At 35.9% G+C, this 20,340-nt stretch overlaps 1 protein-coding gene across 7 annotated transcripts in view; it reads left to right on the top strand.

The window, feature by feature from the left end:
* Positions 1-20,340, top strand: part of NFIB (nuclear factor I B) — a 234,680-nt gene that overhangs the window by 177,051 nt on the left and 37,289 nt on the right. For all 7 annotated transcript variants that reach the window (XM_053572425.1, XM_053572446.1, XM_053572436.1 and 4 more), the window contains 2 exons: positions 15,486-15,620; positions 19,423-19,607. In XM_053572425.1, coding sequence (XP_053428400.1) covers positions 15,486-15,620; positions 19,423-19,607 — 320 coding nt within the window. The remainder of the gene's footprint in view (positions 1-15,485; positions 15,621-19,422; positions 19,608-20,340) is intronic.

The raw sequence follows: 20,340 nt of genomic DNA on the forward strand, positions 1-20,340 counted from the left end.
ATGGAAAAGTTGTGCTCATATTTCTGTGCTCTGAAGCCTTAATTATTTGAAAATATAGCATTTTGCAGAAAAACCACAATAGATAATTAGTTTGAAAAAAACAATTTTCTATTTTATACTTAGTCTGTAGATTGATGGAACGCAGGTTAAACTAGGAAAACGGGAATGCCGTGAAAGCCAGTATCGTACTGTGCCATACAAAGTTTCTTGGCATAAGGAAAGGTTTTCTTTCAAAGCTTTTTACATACTGATTTCATGTGTAAGTTTATTTTGAAGTAGTTTGGAAAAACAGCATCTTTGATGTTAAACTACCCATCGGAATTGTACTGAGCTACCAATATGATATCAATAAGAAATTAATTTTTCAGTCATTGATCACAGCTTATTAGAAACCTTAGTGAGACATCAGTTAAGCTCCTATTTTTATAGCTAAGGAGTCCAAGGATCAAAGAGGTTGTCTAGCCAAAGTATCCTGGTAATTGATGGCAGAGCCTAAGTCTTCTTTTTTACAGATTTTTTTCTTTTTCAACTTTTCTATTACACTACAGCTTGCCTAGAAGTCAGTATGTAAACTTACCTCAGTAGGGAAAAACAGACTAGGAGAATTTAAATCACTTCACAAACCTTGACAGTTGGACAGTTTTCCTGGGGAGTATCATGGAAAATTCTGTTAGACCTAGAGAAAATAGAGGTAAATTTATGAATTTTCAGGGTTCTGAAAGAATTAGTAAAACAGAATTTTGAAATGGTAAAATGAATTGGTATATAGATATATAGTTTGGTTTTGTTTTTTTTTTAGAAAATCAACTTCTTGCAATGCCTGGGAATGTTTTACTGTACTGTCTTTGTCCTCAGAGCTTCTTCCATGCTTTTGAGACTCCCTTCTCCTTCTAGGATACCTATGATCTGTATGTTTGTATGCTTCACGTAGTCCCACATCTCTAAGAGAGCGCCCTGCTTTTGCTGTCTTCTTTTCTTCCTCTTTACACAACTGGGTTAGCTCCAAAGTCTTGTCTTCGAGTTCTCGGTTGTCTAATCTGTTGCTGAAATTTTTTGCTGTGGTTTGAAACTCCCTGAATGCCCCTTTCAGTTCTTAAAGCACAGTTATCTTCTTCCTAGTTATGTCTAGATTCTTGGTGACTTTATCTTTAAGTTCATTGATTTCTGAGGATAATTTTTGGACTTCTTTCTCTACTTTCTCTTGAATTCCATTCATCTCCATTGCCATCCATATTCTGAATTCTATTTCTGTCATTTCAACAATTTCTTTGTAGATGGGATTTTCTGCTTAATTGTAGTCTCTTAGGTGGTTTGATCTGCTCTGAATGTTCATGTTGCTGGGGTTCTTTTGCTTATTCCTCCGCATGTGTATTTTTTATTTATTTTGTTTAACTCTAAGCTACAAGGTTAAGTGTAGACAGTTAGGGCTTAGAGGGCAGATTCTGGACCAACCAAGTGGCACACCGGTCTGCTGGCTTTCGTGCAGAGAGAAGGGAATACTCCTTCACTATTGGTGGGACTGCAAACTAGTACAGCCTTTGTGGAAAGAAGTAGGGGGAGAACGAAAAGTAGACCTTCCATTTGATCCTGCAATCCCGTTACTAGGTGTCTAGCTAAAAGAAAAAGTCTTTGTTTTTAATATCATAAAAGCACTTGCACTCAAATGTTTATAGCAGCCCAATTTTCAATTGCAAAAATGTGGAAACAACCCAAGTGCCCTTCAACACATGAATGGATTAATAAAGAGTGATATATGTATGCCATGGAATACTATTCAGCCATAAAAAGATGAAGATTTTGTATCCTTTGTTACAACTTGGATGAATATGGAAAATACTCTCTGAAATAAACTATCACAAGAATCAAGAATGGGGAAAAAGCTTCATATATACTCAATACTGAGCTGAAACTTACAGATTCACAACTGCGTGCTCACATGAGAGCAAAACTCAAATTAAATCCAAGAAGGGGGACTGTGAAATGGTCAGGTTCCTTCCCAGTGGGAACAACGTGAGAGTGTATGGCTGTATGGCACACTTTTTTGGTCTGAAAGACACAGTTACAACTTAGACTTTACCTTAGAAATACAAACAATATGCTCTATTTGTATATAACCCTCATGTTAATTGGAAATTAAAAAAAATAATTAAAAAAAAAGAATACCAATCTTATTATTAGGGCCAGGATCAAAAATTTTTGAACTAAAAAAGACTGGTAAGAATGATTTTGCTGGATAAACCTGGAGAAGAGCTGGTTTGAAATAAATGTTGAATAACAATTTTTAAAAGTTTTCTAGCATGGAAAGTATTGTAAGTAGAAAGGATTATAAAGTGCATCTCCATGTGCAGTCACCTGCTTTAACTAGTATCAATATTTTCCCAATCTTGTTGTATTACTGTAGCCTAGTTTTTTTTCTTTTTAAGTAATTTAAAGTAAATCGTAGACATCATGTCATTTTACCTGTAAATACTTCTAAGTGTTTTCAACAAAGAATAGATTTTTTTTATATAATCACAATGCCATTGTATAAATATAACAATTATCACAATACTTCCTTAATATAATCTAGCATATAGTCCCTGTTCAAATAATCCCCAGATTATTCCAAATGTTATTTTGTTTCAATCAGGACCCAAACATGGTCCATATATTATAATTATATTTTCAGCTTCTGTTTAACCTATATGCTATTTCCTCCTTTTTCTTTATCATTTGTTGAATAAGCTACATAAATTAAAAAGCTGTGTTCAAAAAGTACATGTAACAAGGGAAACAAGATCCTACTGCCTGTTTTTTTTCTTTAGAGAGAGTCTCACTCTGTCACCCTGGGTAGAGTGCCATGGCATCGTAACTCACAGCAACCTCAAACTCTTAAGCCTTAAACATCCTCTGCCTCAACCTCCCAAGTATCTGAGACTATAGGCGCCTGCCACAGCACCCAGCTAGTTTTTCTATTATTAGTAGAGATGGGGTCTCACTCGTGCTCAGGCTGATCTCCATCTCCTGAGCTCAGGCCATCCACTGGCCTTGGCCTCCCAGAGTGCTGGGATTACAGGTGTGAGCCACCGTGCCCAGCCCTTTGTGCCTTTTGTGACTACTATTTATTGATTACTTACTATCTATCAGGTACTAGGATAACTTAGCATCTAGTTTTGCTTTTTAACTCTATGGAAACCCCATGTTACAGATTATTAAACTGATCATTAAAATGATTAAGACACTTGACGTAGCTCACACGTAAGCAGCAGAGGTGGGATGGGAGCCAGTGCCTTCTGGCTGAGGATGCCCATGCTCCCTGCTGCCGGGCATACAAGGTCCTCAATAAGTCACTGTGATGTTATGTTTATGATGTTTCCAGCTACTTATAAAACCTCTATTATGACTTTTCCTTAAAACTTCAATACAGATAAATGCACACAATATCACAGGGGTTCATAGACTCCTCAGAGACTCATGAATACAGTTCTTGGGCTGGCCACAGGTTAAGAACCTCTTTTCTGTTTAATAATAAGATATTGTTAGTAAATAGTCCTAAAGTCCAGAGTGTTTCTAATAAAGGTGTGAGATATATAGCCAGTTTAAAATGAACTGAATATGTCAATATATAAAAATTAATTATATATTTATTGTCTCATATATATATATATTTTTAGTTCTGTTTCCGTCCCTTTTGCCTTAAGCCTAGAGCAATATAATGGTGATCAGGAAACTCCACTGGTGTGGTCTTAGACAAGTCACTTTACTTTAGCAAACTTTGTATTTTCCCATCTGTGAAATAACAAAGGGTATAGTAAGGTTCCTTTGTTTTCTAGCATTCTAAATTTTTAATCAGTTAGAATCAAAGAATTTGATGATCTTTCAGTACTTGAGTCTTTTTTTTTCTTTTATTAAATCATAGCTGTGTACATTTTTGTAATTGTGGGGTACAATGTACTGGTTTTATGTACAATTTGAAATACTTTCATCAAACTAGTTAACATAGCCTTCAGTCCTTGAGTCTTTAAATTCTCATCAACATAGATCTTTTTGAAAATTCAAAAGTTTTTTATTTCTTATTTTTTAGATGTTTATTTTAAATACTCCCATTGAATAACAATAATTGGGTTGTTTACGCGCTTGGAGGAACCATATGTTTTGCCTTATACCTGAGGAACGCACGGTTCTCACAAATTCATGTCCTGGCCTGCACCATTCTGGTACAACGAATGATTGGTAGAGATTGAGTTATTATAACAGAACCTTGTTATGGGATCAGTGTCTCCTACTTTGAAAACAAATGACTCAGCCAGACGGCAACATTTATTTTCTCTAAATGACTAGTGATGTAGCGATAGGAGACCATTATCCTGTGACAATATTCTGTTTCATTGACATTATCTCACAAATGTAATTGGTCCATTACTAAATAGAGGTTTTGTTACTGATCAATTTCACGTGATTTCTAAAACCATTAGGATTATAAATATGCCATCCTAATAATTTCATTGACAGAATGTTCTTTTTCTCTTCATTTACATTTGTTGGAGGAAAAATAATACAGATTTAGGTTGAACTTAAATATTACCCTTTATACTAATGTTGACTACTTTTCCATTAAGAGAAACAGAATATGTGCAGAGTAATCATATTTGCATTGAGCTGCTGAACTGGCGACCTTAAAATGTTTGTGATTTTTTTTTTCTTTACCACACTAAACCGCATCAAATCATAATTGTTCCCAAGCAATTAGTTTACTACCACAGTTTAATGATTTTGTTTGAAATAAGTTCCAGATCAGTTTGAGGACTTTCCTGTAAATCCACTAAAGTAACACATCAGTTAAATCAACCCTAACCATTACCAGTGAGGATAACAACAGCATTCGTAACAACAGAAACATCGAGATGTCTTGTAGCATAAATGTTCTAAGTGCACGACTTTTCCCCAAATGTTCTCCTCTAAAAACTCATCTATAATCTTGTTAAATTAGAACTCTTCCAGTATCTTTGTGACTTTTACAGTTAAGGTTATGGTATTGATTTTATTTTATAGCCCGTGGCTCTTGGATGCTTAACACTAATAAGCTTCCACAGCTCAGAGATCGTCCCCAGAGGCGTGGTGAATAGCAGCTATTTACCTATGCCCATGTTTAATAAGCGACTAAAATATACTCCACATTGTGTATAATTGTTTGGTGTTTTTCTGCCTTTTAAATTAGGTTTCCTGACATTACTCAAGACACCTTATCATTGTCAGTCTATGAAAATGAATTTTCTTAGCAGACAAAAGCATTCTGAAGTGTTTTTAAAAAGCAGTTTTCATTTATTCAGTATTCCTTCTTTTAGCACTGTTCTTCATTATTCAAAGGATTTTTTTTTTTTTAAGTATCTCCAGAAGGTGTTTGTGAGCTTCAAAGGGGATTGAGCTTTAACTTGTATTGGATATAGGTGTAGCCTGGAGATCTTTTGTATAGAGATGTGATAAAGTAGAGACTTGTAGGAACATGCTACTTACTGTGCTTGGGTTAAAACATGTAAAAAGAAACACAGGCTATCATAAAACATTTTAAGTTGCTGAAGAATACAGTAATATGCTCAAGTGTACTTAAGATTAAATAACTCAGTGATTAAAGAATTTCATTTAACACAAAGACCACCATACTTTCCCCTTTAAAAAAAGAACCAGCTCTATACAATTAAATAAAGTGGTTGAGAAATCTAATTGAAGATGACATCTTATCTCCTCTTAACGTAGCTTGCCTTTTTTTCCAGTTATTTTAGAGTGTGATAAATGTAAATATATATATAAGGAGATACTTTCTTAACATGGCAGCTAATTATTTTTTGAATCATCTGGCATCATCATCAAACTACTGTAGTGGGATTAAGTCCATATGTCTTGTCATAACATTCAGAGCTTTTTGTTAACTTGGAGTGTGTGGGAAGGACTTGTTCACATTTGCTACACAATCATAAAATTTTGCATTTAGAAGAGTCCTTAGAAACGGATATTCTGATATTCTTTTCTCTTAACTGTATTTTCAAAAAGATGTTTGCTGTTAGCCAACTGAATTACAAATGTTACATTTAAGCATTTTATTCTAAATTTCTGCAACACCCCATACTACGAACAATCTGAGGCATTTCCTTTTTACAATGTAATGTTGAACACAAAACAAGATCCAATATCATCAGCCCAACATTGGCAATTATTTATAATATTCTATGGAGCTACAGGCAGCATTTTTTCCCAAAATATATGTATTTTGCAGTTTTTAAAGTAAAAGTAATCGTTATTTCAGGAGGATTTTGAAAAACAAACCGTCAAATATACGTAAGAGTAAAAATCACTCATAATCTCATAAAGATGACTTCTAATAATATTTAACTTAGGATGTGTGAGTTGGTTTTTTCTCTGTATTTTCCCATATGTTCTCTGTGTATTCTATTTCCATGTATATCTTTTTCCACTACATTTGTCTTTTTTTTTGCAGTTTTTGGCTGAGGATGGTTTTGAACCCACCATCTCCGTTATATGGGGCTGGCACCCTACTCCTTTGAGCCACAGGCACCGGCTCACATTGGTCTTATATGATACGTGTATATGATATTTTGAGAACTGTTTCCTTTTTTGTCTTTCACTTACAGTTTGATGGCATTTCACCATGACTTTCAGTTTCCATGTTAGAGTGGCTGCTTGTTATGCTGCCCATTGGTAGTTACGTTGCGTGTGCTAGAGGCACTGCAGCCTCAAATTCCTATGCTCAAATTCCTATGCTCCTATCCTCCTGCCTTGGCCTTCCACGTAGCTGGGACTACAGGCATGTGCCACCACCCCCAGCTAGTTTTGTAAATTTTTTGTTGCGATGGGGGTCTCACTACGTTACTCAGGCTTGTCTCAAACTCCTGGCCTCAAGTGATTCTCCTACCTCGACCTCCCAAAGTGCTAGGACAACCATGAGTCACCATGCCCAGCCTCCTAAGTTTTTAAATATCTACTTTGCTCATGGATATTTAGATAGTTTCTAAGTTTTTGTATGATAAATAAAGATGCAGTAAACATCACTGCAAGTAAATGTTTGTGCGTAGTCTGATTAGATTCTTCTTATCCAGTTCTTTTCACTGTTCCCTGTCCCCAGCACACTGCCCAGCACCAAGTCATCATGTACATGGAGAAGCTCAATGAAATTTTGTTAAAGAAATGAACATATTTCTACTGTAGAATCATCGAGTTAAATCTTATGTCCATTTGTAAAGCCTTAGGTAAATATTAGCATAGACTCCAGAAAGGTCTTATCCAATTACATTCCCTGTAGCAGTGCACAAGTGGTTTAATTGCATGGTCATGTCCATAATAATTTAAATGTAGCACAGTGCCCCATAAGCAATTCTGAAGCATGTCTTCTGAAATTCATGGACTATTATGGCATCGTGACCCTAGCTGTGCACCTTGTTTTTTGTCATGTATATTTCATTTAAACTCTTAAGAAGCACACTATGTCTTTTCTCCCCATGAGCCAGGATAGCTCCATTTGACTGAAGAAAATAGAGAAATTGAGATGGTGCCTGAAAAAATGATAACAACACTTTCAAGTAAAGGCATAGCCTACTTGATTTCTCTCTCTCTCTTTCTTTTTTTTCTTTGTCCTCCTTCAGGATACACTCCTGCACCTGTAGATATAACTTCTTAAAATAAGGATCACTGTCATTCTTCACGGGGAAACTGATAGAAATAAATACATCAAAGCTTTGGGCTGAGATCTTAAGTTGCAGGCAGGGGAGATGTTGTTCCAATTTGGTCTTGGTATTTGTACCATTTTACATAACACTTACACAGTTGTAAATAACCTGCAAACTTCCCTCTCATCAGCACTATTTTCCCCAAGGCAAAAACAAAGGAAGAGAAACCTTGGTCTCTGAGCATTTAGCTGGTAGATCATCTTCCTCGCCTTTCCCTTGTCCTCTGGGCACAGAGCCCAAGCTGTTTCCTCTGTCTCAGGACTGACTCTGGATTTGTGGCCTGAAGTAAAAATATCAGATTTCAACTCTCAAACCCATCCTGCACACTTGATTTCATAGCCTCTCATTTATTATCTTATTCATTTTAAATAACATTATTATTTCATGCAGCCGGCTCATTTCTTTTTCATGTTGTCATCCAGCATCCACCCAATACTTTAATGGGAAGCAGAAATGCCCCAGTTTAGCTAAAACTCATTTTTCACTCTCAGTGGTGTGCGTTGCTTGACAGAGTTTCAATAGCGTCATGGACGCGTTCATTACCTTGGCTTTCCTCCAACCATGAGTTTGGTCTCTGAAGAGATTTTCAGTGTTCAGAGTTTTTGTAAACCTATAAAACTCTTTAAAAAAAAAAAAAAACTATGAAAGTCTAAAACCTTTAAAAGTCCCAAAATAATGAAACCTGGAAAACTACAAAAGGGTTATCAACTTGGTAAAATAATCTTGTCAAATCCTAGACTTTGGGGCCGCGCCTGTGGCTCAGTGAGCAGGGCGCCGGCCCCATATACTGAGAGTGGCGGGTTCAAACCCAGCCCCAGCCAAACTGCAACAAAAAAATAGCCGGGCGTTGTGGTGGGCGCCTGTAGTCCCAGCTACTCGGGAGGCTGAGGCAGGAGAATCGCCTAAGCCCAGGAGTTGGAGGTTGCTGTGAGCTGTGTGACGCCACGGCACTCTACCGAGGGCCATAAAGTGAAACTCTGTCTCTACAAAAAAAAAAAAAAAAAAAAAAATCCTAGACTTTGGGCTCTCTGAGCTACATGTTCCTACATGGACACTTTCTCTCTGGGGTCTAGATAACTAGAGCAGCAGTTCTCAACCTCTAGGTCACAACCCACAGGAACTGTATTAAAGGATTGTGCCTTTAGGAAGGTTGAGAACCACTAGACTAGAGGGTCAAAATTAACACAAGTTTCCCATTGTTTTCCTTATACTTGGAGTTTTCTTCTAAAAAAGAAAAGAAAAGGAAGAAAAAAGAAAAAGGATCCTGTAAAATGTTCAGCAGCTTGATAAAGTAAAAAAGAAGGAAGATATTTTTAACGATGATTATAGCTTTTTAAGCACTTAGCAATAAAACATACCTTAACTGTAAGTACCAGAAAGTAAGAGTGGCTAGCAAATGGTGACTTATATCTATAGGATTCATTTAAACTCGTTTACAAGTATGGCATGTAAATAAGGAAGACAACTTAGGAATATGTAAAAGACTTGGACTTTTCGAACATTTTGAAGCAATTTGCTTCTTTGTTAACCAGATAGAAATGTTTTTCCCAATCATAGGACTGGCACAGTTAATATATTTTAATTTAGTGTTATGGTATGCTGAAAATAATAGCTTCCAGAAATTCAAGAACTTTTGCGTGTTCTTACATAATTAATTCGAAGTAGTTTTAAATCCTAAGTGTTACTATAGGGAAGAAGAAGAGTTTTTTGTTTTGTTTTTTTTTTTTTAAAGAAAATATGTTTCTATGTAGGTTATGGAACTCTTACTTGTAACCTTAATCTACTTGAGCATATTGGAAAAGCTAACATATTGCTCTACTATATGTGAAAAAGGAGCAGGTGTCCCAGACAGGCAGGTGTTAAGGTGGCTGTTTGAGCTTGCCCTAGATCACTAGTTGACTTCAGTGAAGTTCTCCTAACAGGTGGCTAACTGATGGGAGTGCCACGTGACATTTATCCTAGGAGCGACTTGGATGACAGGCTGCTACAGACTGAGGAAGGGGTCTTTGCTTTGATGAAGAAATTGCCAAAACTCGTGTCTCATTAGTGTTTCCTAAGGTTCTTTGGAAGTGAACAACAGTTTAATTAAGGGCTGACGTAAACACGTTTCTGCACACTTTCCCTGCAGCATTTTATAACATTAGAATTGATCAAAATTGTTGCCTTGGGCTGACTTGAACAGATATACATCTGGAGCACCATTTGTGCAAGCTGCCGATGAGTTGAGTGCATACGCTGTGTTTCACAGCAACTCTCTTCCTTTGTAGATGAAATTACCTTGTTGGGAGATGAGTTGATCTAACTCTTTATTTGCTTAAGCCTTTATCTCTTTGAAGTGATGTTGTGAAATAAATGACACATCGGGGCTTAAGTCGCGTATATATGCCAGTGCCGAAAGAAATTATAGTATTGTGAGGAAAAATTATGTGACAATTTGATTTGGCAAAATACTTATTTGAAGGTATGCATAAGTCTAAACTAACCAATTTTATCAGTAGCCTACTTGAACTTTTTCTTAACATGGCAATCTTCTAGTACATATTTAATTACACAATTAGTTTCTAAAGCCATGGCTAATTGTCCAGTTATAAACGTAAACACAGGTATGGACACTGAGTAATAACATAATCCATGTGAATCTTTCGTATATTAAAAAACAGTGCCTCTAATCATCTGTCATCAAGAAGAATTCTTTTTTGTGATCTCATATTGTCATGATTGCAGTTATTTAACGAATATTTGTTTTCATGTTGGCTCTCTCCACTGAACTGTGAGCGTCACAGGGACCAGTTGACTCTGTTCAGCATTTTGAACCTTGGGTTTAGCTATTGTCCCTCACGCTTATTAACCCAGTGACTGATTTTGTTTTTTGTCTTTGCTTTCTATTCAAACTCACTTCTCATCTGGTGGTGAGAGTTGTAAGATGTTCGGGCTAAGGTTGTTTTGCTTCTGCTACACTGCTAGTCATCATCCCATCATTCAGCTTCTTTCACAAGCTGGAGATTCTAAAATAAGCTTCCTGGACATGGTACCTGCTTCTACTTTCTTTTAATCCTAGATTTTAGTTTTTCATTCTCTTCCCAAGTAGTGTATTCTTTTAGCCTCCACATCATTGTGTCTTTGACAAAATCATCTTCCTTACTAGACGAGCCATTAGTGAGCTTTTAAAAACAGTAAAAAGAGAAAGCCGTCAAATAGCATAAGGCACAAACACAAAGTCACTAATGAAATCTGGATCTCAGAACTTCCCAGGAGCGATTACTTGAGGATAAAACGAGTTTGTTCAATGGATAAAATATTGTTCTATTGGTGGAATGAAGGGCTAGGGAGGCCTCAGATTCTAGTCCAAGGGATGTCATGTTTAAGGAGTGGCAGAGAGTTAGAAACACGTTGCTTCTGCTCCCCAACAGGGCCAGAGCGAATTTGCTTAAAGTCTCCATAAAATGGAATGACAAGGAAAAAATTAAATAAAAATGGGAGACATGGTGGATTTTATAATGAACAAGATATTCTGGAATTTGTTTTTTGCTTCTAGAATCAATTCGTTTATAAATTGTTACTTTCTAAATCGAATTTAAGTTTCTCCGTCTGATTTGACGCCCTCATGGGCCTGTATTTCTTTCTCACTAGCGACCAGCAGTCCCTGCCGCCTTCCTACCAAGAGATACATCAGCTCACCCTCCTCTGGCCATCTTGCTCTTCTCTTCTCTACTTTATGTATTATTCAACTTGCACCTTATTATGTATATATTATTATTCAACTTATTATATATTTATACATTATTCAGCCTCGTTATTATTCAACTTATTTTCAACTTAAGCTTTTTATGTATTATTCTTCCTGCTTGAGGGGCGGCAGATTGTGAAAAGCATGGCATTTGCTTTCCTTCACAGAAAGGTCACTTTAAACTATCTCTTCTCTATAGTCATTCTTTAAACCTTTCTTGTAGCATATGAGGGCCTTAAAAATAGAAACGGTATCATTTTTCAGCTTGGCATGGAGTCTATTAGACTGCAGACATTCAAAATAAAATTAAAATCAAAACAGTACTAGTTTGGTTTGATGAAAATGTAATAGCTAGAAACTCTACCCTTACTTCCCTGAGATAATTGACCTTCTATTTCCCCTTCAGTACAGAGAGGTTTTATTTTTTTCTTTGAAAAGGGGTTCACTTTTATATCTAAGTAACTTAGCTTAAGATACTTTCTACATGCTATGTCGCAGTATATTTTTATTTATTAATGAGCCCAGAGTTAATTTTCTTTTAGTGGGGAAACAAAAACAGATCTATATTCTAATACTATCATTTTTAACCTTTTTCTAAAGAAAATCCTTTCAGCTTGGGTAGTGGACCTTCCTATTCTTCTTCTTTTTTTTTTTTTTCTTTTTTTCCACTATCAAGAAACAGTCTGTGGTTCCTTTTACAATTTAAATGTAAATTTTATTCTGTTTTTGCTCTATTATTATATTACACGCATTCCCCCAAAAGAACCAAAAAGCAAAAAAGCAAATGGTGCTATAATAATTACTTAATAAAACCAAATGTATCGTTTTGGCTAAGAAAATGAAATGCTTTTTTTCTTAAAAATTACATAATCACCTATGCTCTTGAACTTCTGTACAAATGTCCTTGATTTATGTGCCCCTTACAAAAAGAGACTCATGAATTTGACTGGATTTATTGAGAATGCAATGTCCTGAGCTAATCTTTTTAAGAAATGACATAACTAGAATGACACTGTGCTGCTTCCCAAGCTCTGGTCACATTCACTAATTGTCTTTAAATGATATATAGTTCTGCTTTATAATTTATACTATGGAGTTTTCAGAAACAGATTTACACAGGTTTCTTTTATTTGAAATTTATATTTCAGTACAGGCAAATCTTGTGAGTGTCGATGAAAAGTCTCTTTTTCAAAAGAGTTGATTTTAAAATAAAAAAATCGTAATAGAAAGTTTATTGCATCATCTGTAATAGAAAAGTGGAATAGAGGTTCTTTTCACCTCTGATAATCTCTGTATATCTGTTTTAAGGCATTAGGCAAAAACCTATATTAGCAGTGTTAATCTCTTAAAATTGCATATCTCTTAAGTGAAATTAAGTATTATTGTGACATTTTGAAGATATCTAGTCTTAAATGAGTTTCCTTTATCTATTTGTTAAACCTTGGTTTTAAATTTTTCTTTCTTTTTTTTTTTTTGTAACACCATTAATTGCTGTGGTTTCATAAATAATTTCTTTCTTTTGCTTTTTCTTTTTGAGAAAGTTATAAGGAAATGGTTCTCTGACTCATCGAAATTCTGATGGGTTCATGACAGCCAGTTAGTAACAAATCGTAGCTTATGGCTACATACACCTGCCATTTTTTGCAGACTTTGATGTCTACTGTCCTTACAGAAGCATATCCATTCTTTAAATGCCAACATGCTGAAAATGCATATTTAATTTTATTGCATGCCTTTAACAGAGCTTAGGTAATTTTTCAAACGGTTAAATATAATGATAGCTAGTTTCTTATCTTAATAGCACCATGGGGTCTTTTTCCCATTTCAAAAAAAATATTCTAATTAAAAACACAAATTGTGTCTATTTCTAATGTATGGTAAAGTATTGGTAGTTTTTTTCTATTAATCAGCACTTCTTTTCTTTTATAGATACGTACTGAAGTATTTAGAGGTGATATTAAGTGATATCTGGAATTTGCTTCTAAGTAGCACAGGGTGAGAAAGGTAAATGAGGGCACAGATGAAATAAGATTGGCAATGAGTTGATCATGGCTAACGTCAGGAGATGAGTATATAGGAATCTATTACAATTCTGTCTACTTGTGTATACATTTAAAATTTTTGATGATAAAAAACAAACTTTATGACTCACATTTTATATAATTTTATTCTACATTCATAAACCTCCATAAAAATCATTACTCAAGAAGCAAGACACACCTCTCCTGTTAACCAGAGTTTCCTCCTAAATTCCCTGTTCTAACTAAGGGTTGTACCTGCATGGTACAATCTCCTGGTCACTTACGAATGATGACCCTCTACATCAGTTATTAATTGGGTGAATTCTACTTAAATATTTATTCCATTAAACTTTATCTCCATTCCTATTTCAAACTCTCTTGATCTATCTTTTGTCAGTATTAAATATTTATGGAATGAACAAATGAATGAATGAAGCCCTGAATACTTTCCCATCACAGCCTGTTTTACACTGTTTTATAATCACTCTTTGTCTACATCCTCTCACTGAAGTTTATGGGTTGTTTTTGTTCTTTTTTTCCAGACAGCATCTTACTATGTTGCCCTCGGTTAGAGTGCTGTAGCGTCACAGCTCACAGCAACCTCAAACTCCTGGGCTTAAGCAATTCTCTGGCCTCAGCCTCCCAAGTAGCTGGGACTACAGGCGCCTGCCACAACACCCGGCTATTTTTGTTGTTGTTGTTGTTGTTGTTGTTGTTGCAGTTGTCATTGTTGTTTAGCTGGCCTGGGCTTGGTTTGAACCGGCCAGCCTTGGTGTATGTGGCTGGTGCTGTAACCACTGTACTACTGGTACTGAGCCACCGCGCACTAAATTTTAAGTTTTACAGAAGCTAAAGGTGAATTCAGTTTACCGTTGTGTTCTCAGCAACTAGTGCAGTGTCTGGCATAAGTTCGTCCTTCAGTAAGTATTTACAGAATGAAGGCATTAATTAATCTATCTCTTAAGTGGCCTCCATGCTTTCTGTCTCCATTTTGGCCAGTCCAGCCTCCGTTTAGTTTCTAGAAGGCTTGCTCTGCACTGCAATTGTGATCGTATTTCTCCCATCAGGGTGAGCATTCGGCATTTTTACAGGAGGTCCGTGACATTTACAGTGTGGGACCTGCCAGCTGCTAGCTCCCCTTTCTCGAGTTTCAACTTCACCACCTCCTCTACTTGCACATTTATTTCCTCCTTTTTCTTATTTCCTCTCTGGGAATGTCTTCCTCATCCATGTGTGAAAATGGTGCCCCTAGGGCATGCCTTTCTTAACCTGGAGAGGCTGAGGTGATTCCTACCCTGCTCATACGCACGGCTGGGGACATAGCAGCAAATGCTACAACTGCCCTGCTCTTAACATACGTGCTCCCTCCTGGCTGTTGACCACCATTTTCTTTTTATCATTTTCCTCTTCTCTGACAGTGACAATCCCCAGAAGCAAGAGTTGCTTTTTTACTTTTATTCACATCTTCACTTTATCTGGCAAATAGAGGATCCCAATAAATATTTGCAGGATGAGCAAATTAAGGAATGCATTTTTTGCTAAATGAGTGAATGAGTTTTCCGTAAAAAATGTAAAATCAATGATATACTTACCAGCATACCCAAAGGTTGCTTTTCACCTTTGCTCTGGGTTATCCTCTGTTTGATTCACAGTGTAGTCAGCAGGTCTAAAGACGACCCCTGAATCATATAAATCTAAGAGTGAAATTCTGAGGTGAGGAAGACCTTGAGGTGAACCAAGGGGCTGGAGGAAACACGATAACTTGGGTTTTCAGAAGTTCAAGATATATTTAGTAAGAGAAATAATTCTGATGATAATTTTAATGAAGCCTTCAGTTAACTTCAGAGGAGATTGTTTCTAACAGATAGTCTAAAGCTCCAGCATAGCTGGGTCTTTAACAGAATATAATTTGTAAAGAGCCAAAGTACAAAAATACTGAATTGTTGGCTAATGAGATCATTATGTTGATGTGCACCTGAAGAAGGTCATGAAGGTTGAATTTTTCTGTCTTCCTTGCAGATGTGTCTTCTCCAACTACTATGAAGAAGCCTGAAAAGCCATTGTTCAGCTCTACATCTCCACAGGATTCTTCCCCAAGATTGAGCACTTTCCCCCAGCACCACCATCCCGGAATACCCGGTGTTGCACACAGTGGTGAGGAGTTTCAAGCAGAGAGGAGAACCCTCCTTCTAGTCTGTGGGGCCCTGTCCCTTAGGGATGGAGCATAACTTTATAATTACAGCTGTAGTTGTCATAATTTCCCAATCAAAATAGGAGAGGGTCACAATCTGATAAAATATCTTTTCTCAGCAATTTATGAGAAAAGATTTTCAAAGTCATACAGTTAAATAATACTTACGTATGTATTTTTTAAATTGCCTTTATTAGAAAGATTATTATCACAGGATCTTAGAATATATGGGGTATATAATTATCTTAAATATAGCTTCAGAATTGGTCCTAAACCTATGTATTTTACTAAGGGAAAGACAGAAATTCAATTACGTTGTTGAGTTTAGAGTACTTCCAAAGGCATTAGATACACAGATACTATTTCTGTATATGTTATTTTCTCCCCCCAAGTCAATATTTACTTATTTGGGAGTGAACTTAATCAGAAAGGAAAGGGTATTTTTTTTCCTGACAGTTGTTTTAGATGCACAAATCCTTTGGGAAGGTGTGCTTGATAGTCTATCTAATATCTTAATTTAAATAGGAAAAAATTCAATATTTCGTATTTATACTTTGACCAGCTAATATTAAATCTTTCAAAATTAAAAATGAGCCATAATTAATAATTAGCACACTGAACATTTTCTACCTATTACTCTCAAATCCTAAAAAACCCTGAATTTTAGGTTCAAAAAGTTTCATATATAAATATATTCATAGCGATATTCTTATTGCTTTAAATTTATAGTTAGGCAATTCTTTAGCCTTCAGACTAATCAAATCTGATTTTAAAATATTTATTCAAAGAATGGAATATCTGTTAAAGAAAGTCGTTGACTTTGGTTTGAAGTGTATGTTGATGTTATTGTTGCTATACTTAAAAAAAAAAAACACATGGCCTTTATTGCTATCATTGAGAAAACTATGAAATTGAGAGAGGAATATACAAATTAAATGTGGTGTAAGAATTTTTACATTATTTCTTGTACTACTGGGTTAGGCAAAAAAAAAAAACAGAAATAAGTAAGTGTTTCATAGATTTGTAATGCTGGGTATTTGGGCAAAATTAACTTACAAGTCAAATCACCTGTTTATGATGACACCCGATTAAAACATTCTTCTTTCTAACCTTTGAAAAAACTTAAGCAGTATATTCTTATACAGTGAAACAGAGACCTAGATAAGCCTTCCGCATTGATTCTTCACCAGATATTTGTTCAGCATCCAATATATTAGGTCTTATGGTTGGCACCCTGGTCATGAAAGATGGTTTTTGTCTTCTAAGAGCTTATGATATAGTGGAGAGACTAAGGATCACATCATTGCATAGTCATCTAATCAGAGCAGGACTAGATACCAAGGAGAGTTGAATGCCTGGAAGAGATTCTGAATTGAAGTTTTAAGGAGAGTTCACCAAAAGAGGGAACAAGCCAAGAGGAAGGGTGTTTCAGGCAGAGGGGACAGCGTGTGTCAATGCCTTACAGGTCGTTGCAGCAAGGAACTACCATATACCCAAGGATCCAAAAATCTCTTAATGTGGCCAGAGATGAGGACAAAGAAGTGATCCAGGATTGGGTCCTGAAGGGCTAGTTCACGTGTACCTATAAAGCTGTTGGAATTTTATTCTGGAAGCAGCAGAAAACCACTGAAAGATTTTTTAGCAGGAAAGTTACATGATCATGATGGTATCTCTAGAAAGCCATCCATATAGATCTATAAAGGATGTACTGGAAGGAAAAAGGCTGGAGGAAGGAAGATGATGAAGAGGCCTGCAGTACTGCAGGCAAGAATCCATGTGCACACGTGTATGCATGTTTTCTTCTATAATGAAGGAAAACTTTGTCTTGTATTTTGCTTTTCTTTTTTTTAATGGACTGGAATGACTTTTATTGATAAGGTAGTCACTCTCACTGCCTTACATTTAAACTACAACATTCTGCTTGGTTATTTTTGACTAGTTATAGCTCATGCAAGCATAGTGCCAAGTTACCTGCAGATTTGAGTTCAGATTTGATTTGCATCAGTTCAGTTGTAAAGAGACCTCTTTTACGGGGCTAAATTGATCTCAAAGTCCACAGGACCCAGGCTGGAACTATCTGCATTCTTCAAGGGCTTGTGTACAGATGTGACTAAAGTTCATGGTAAAATTGAGCTGCGATTAAGAGCGTTTAGACACAAAGTAAAAGATGCTCAGTTTTTTTTACATGTTTGTATTTCTTTAAATCACAAATGAGCATGCTTTTTAAATAGAATAATATTCAAATAAGGGGTTCTGTTTAAGAAATATGCTGTTGTTCTCTGAAATGCATCCATTCGATGAAGGATGCTCAAGCTTCGGTGTGTAGGAAGATTACTTTGGGCACTTGTTTAAAATGCACAGTCTGACCTCAGCCATAGAGGTCCAGATTCAGTAGGTCTGTTGTTAGGCCTGAGTCTGTACTGTGGTAACAACCCACGGGATTCTCAGAAACAGTGCCCTGGACATTTAGGGAGCAAAGTTGTGACTATCAAATTGATTTATATGATAAATGTATATGCATTCCTAAGTTCTTTATATCTGCTGAAAAATTTTCTTTGGGGAGATAAGTAATGTATCCTTTAAGAATTTTTTTTTGTACACATAATTACAAAGTTGGAGATAAGTAATTCCAGATGATTTTCCTTTATAAGTCATGGAAAGAATTTATTTTTTTATTGTTTGCTAAGTTGCCTCATAAAACATTACACACTTATCGTTCGTAATCTTCTCTGATTTGAATTGAAAGATTAAATAGAAGCAAACACTTAATCTTAACTTCTACACGTACTGGTTGGTACTCGGAATTTGTATTTATGTGATCGTTTGCCTCACTATTACAGAGATAATGACTATATAACATATGTTTCCTCATTTTTCAAACTTAAGAATTACATTTCAAAAATGGAACAATAAAGTATGATCATGCCAATGTTGAACGGTTGTAGTAAAATTAAACATTGTTCACATCACACATGTTCTGTATAGTATTTACCTTTACAAAATTACTATGCTATGTATGATTTGGGGGGTAATATGCCTACCTTTATGAAACTCTAAATTTGTGGGTCTTACCTTAAACAATACCTTTTAAGTTGCACAAGTAAAAGTTAGAGTAGGAAGAGAAATGGAGAATAGAGCTGTTTTGGTTCTGAAAGGAACATTTTCATGAGGTGAAAGAATTTCCAGCCCTATGTTCAGATGTTCATAAGCATTTATACAACGACTGGGTAATTATTCATGACATGAGATTATTGTGTATTAGGTATTGGGTTTCCTTCTAAACAATGGCCGGCTAGGATATATAAGGAAGATATTTATTTGAAATTGGATTACATTTCTGTTTTGAATTTTGATAGAAAATTTGTGAGTCTCTTGCCCTCTACTTAGTGCGGTAACTTGTTCTGGATTTATGAGACAAAGACTTTATAATCAAAAGTGTGTTTTTGATGGGAAATAACTTTTCTCAAAGAAATATTTTATCAAGTATTGACACAACCTAGAAAAGAACTTCTTTTGTAATTATTCATAGGTCTGAAAAGCAAGGTGGTTAGTGGCTCTGAGTGGGGTTTTGTCTCTGTGTACTTAGCAGTACCAGCATAGAATAAAAGTGAAAGAATATCTGTTATTTTAGGAGAGCTTGCTTAAATCATGGCAAAAAAAATGAATAATTACTGGTTGTTGAGTTTTACAGCATTCTTTATGATCAGAACAGAGCAGGAAGGTAAACAGCTGGCGAGTCAGTCTTTCTTTTTCTCTCTTCTGCAGTCATCTCAACTCGAACTCCACCTCCACCCTCGCCGTTGCCATTTCCAACACAAGCTATCCTTCCTCCAGCCCCATCGAGCTACTTTTCTCATCCAACAATCAGATATCCTCCCCACCTGAATCCTCAGGATACTCTGAAGAACTATGTACCTTCTTATGACCCATCCAGTCCACAAACCAGCCAGGTAAAAATAAGAGAGAAAATAAGATTAGCGCCTAAGGGGAGAGGATTCCAAGGCTTGATGTGCCTGGCAGAACACCAGGCCTTGAAATCTATCTTCAGGAAGCTTCTTGGTGACTCAATAAGTTTTTATTTAAAGGTGGTCGAATGACAGGTAGGAAATGTGTTTGCCCCAAAGGGGCATATTTGTGAAGATGCTTGAATGTTTTTGGATTTTCATTGACTGAAGGGAAAGTTGATGCAGAAAGTACATTGACAAAAAAACTCTGAGCTGGAGTGCGCACCTCTGAAATACCTGGTTTGACACAGAGACAAAGTGCTTATTTCAGGCAGGAGCAAGGTATGTGCTAAAATAAACACACACAAAAGAACTTACAGTTGTATTTGTAGACCAACTATTAGGTATTAAAATAAGCTTTGGTAATGTAAACATTTTCAGTGTTTGATGACTACTTGAATATTCTTTGCAGAGACATGACTTACATTTAATAATGAGTGACATTACTAAAAGCATCTTTTTCTTTTTTGTAAACATTGTGCAGTGGTTTTAGGGATTCATTATAGTGACTCATGTGCATTTTTCACTCCCTAGACGTGTGGTTTCTTCATAGGAGAGGTCATTTCATAGGATTTTGTGTATGAAGGTTTCCACAATCAAGTAGACAGTCTTTGTACCAGAGCTGAGATTCTCAGTAACTATAATATCCAAAATCTATAATGTAATTTTGATCTTATAG

Source organism: Nycticebus coucang, chromosome 2, assembly GCF_027406575.1.
Source record: "Nycticebus coucang isolate mNycCou1 chromosome 2, mNycCou1.pri, whole genome shotgun sequence".
Taxonomy (NCBI): domain Eukaryota; kingdom Metazoa; phylum Chordata; class Mammalia; order Primates; family Lorisidae; genus Nycticebus; species Nycticebus coucang.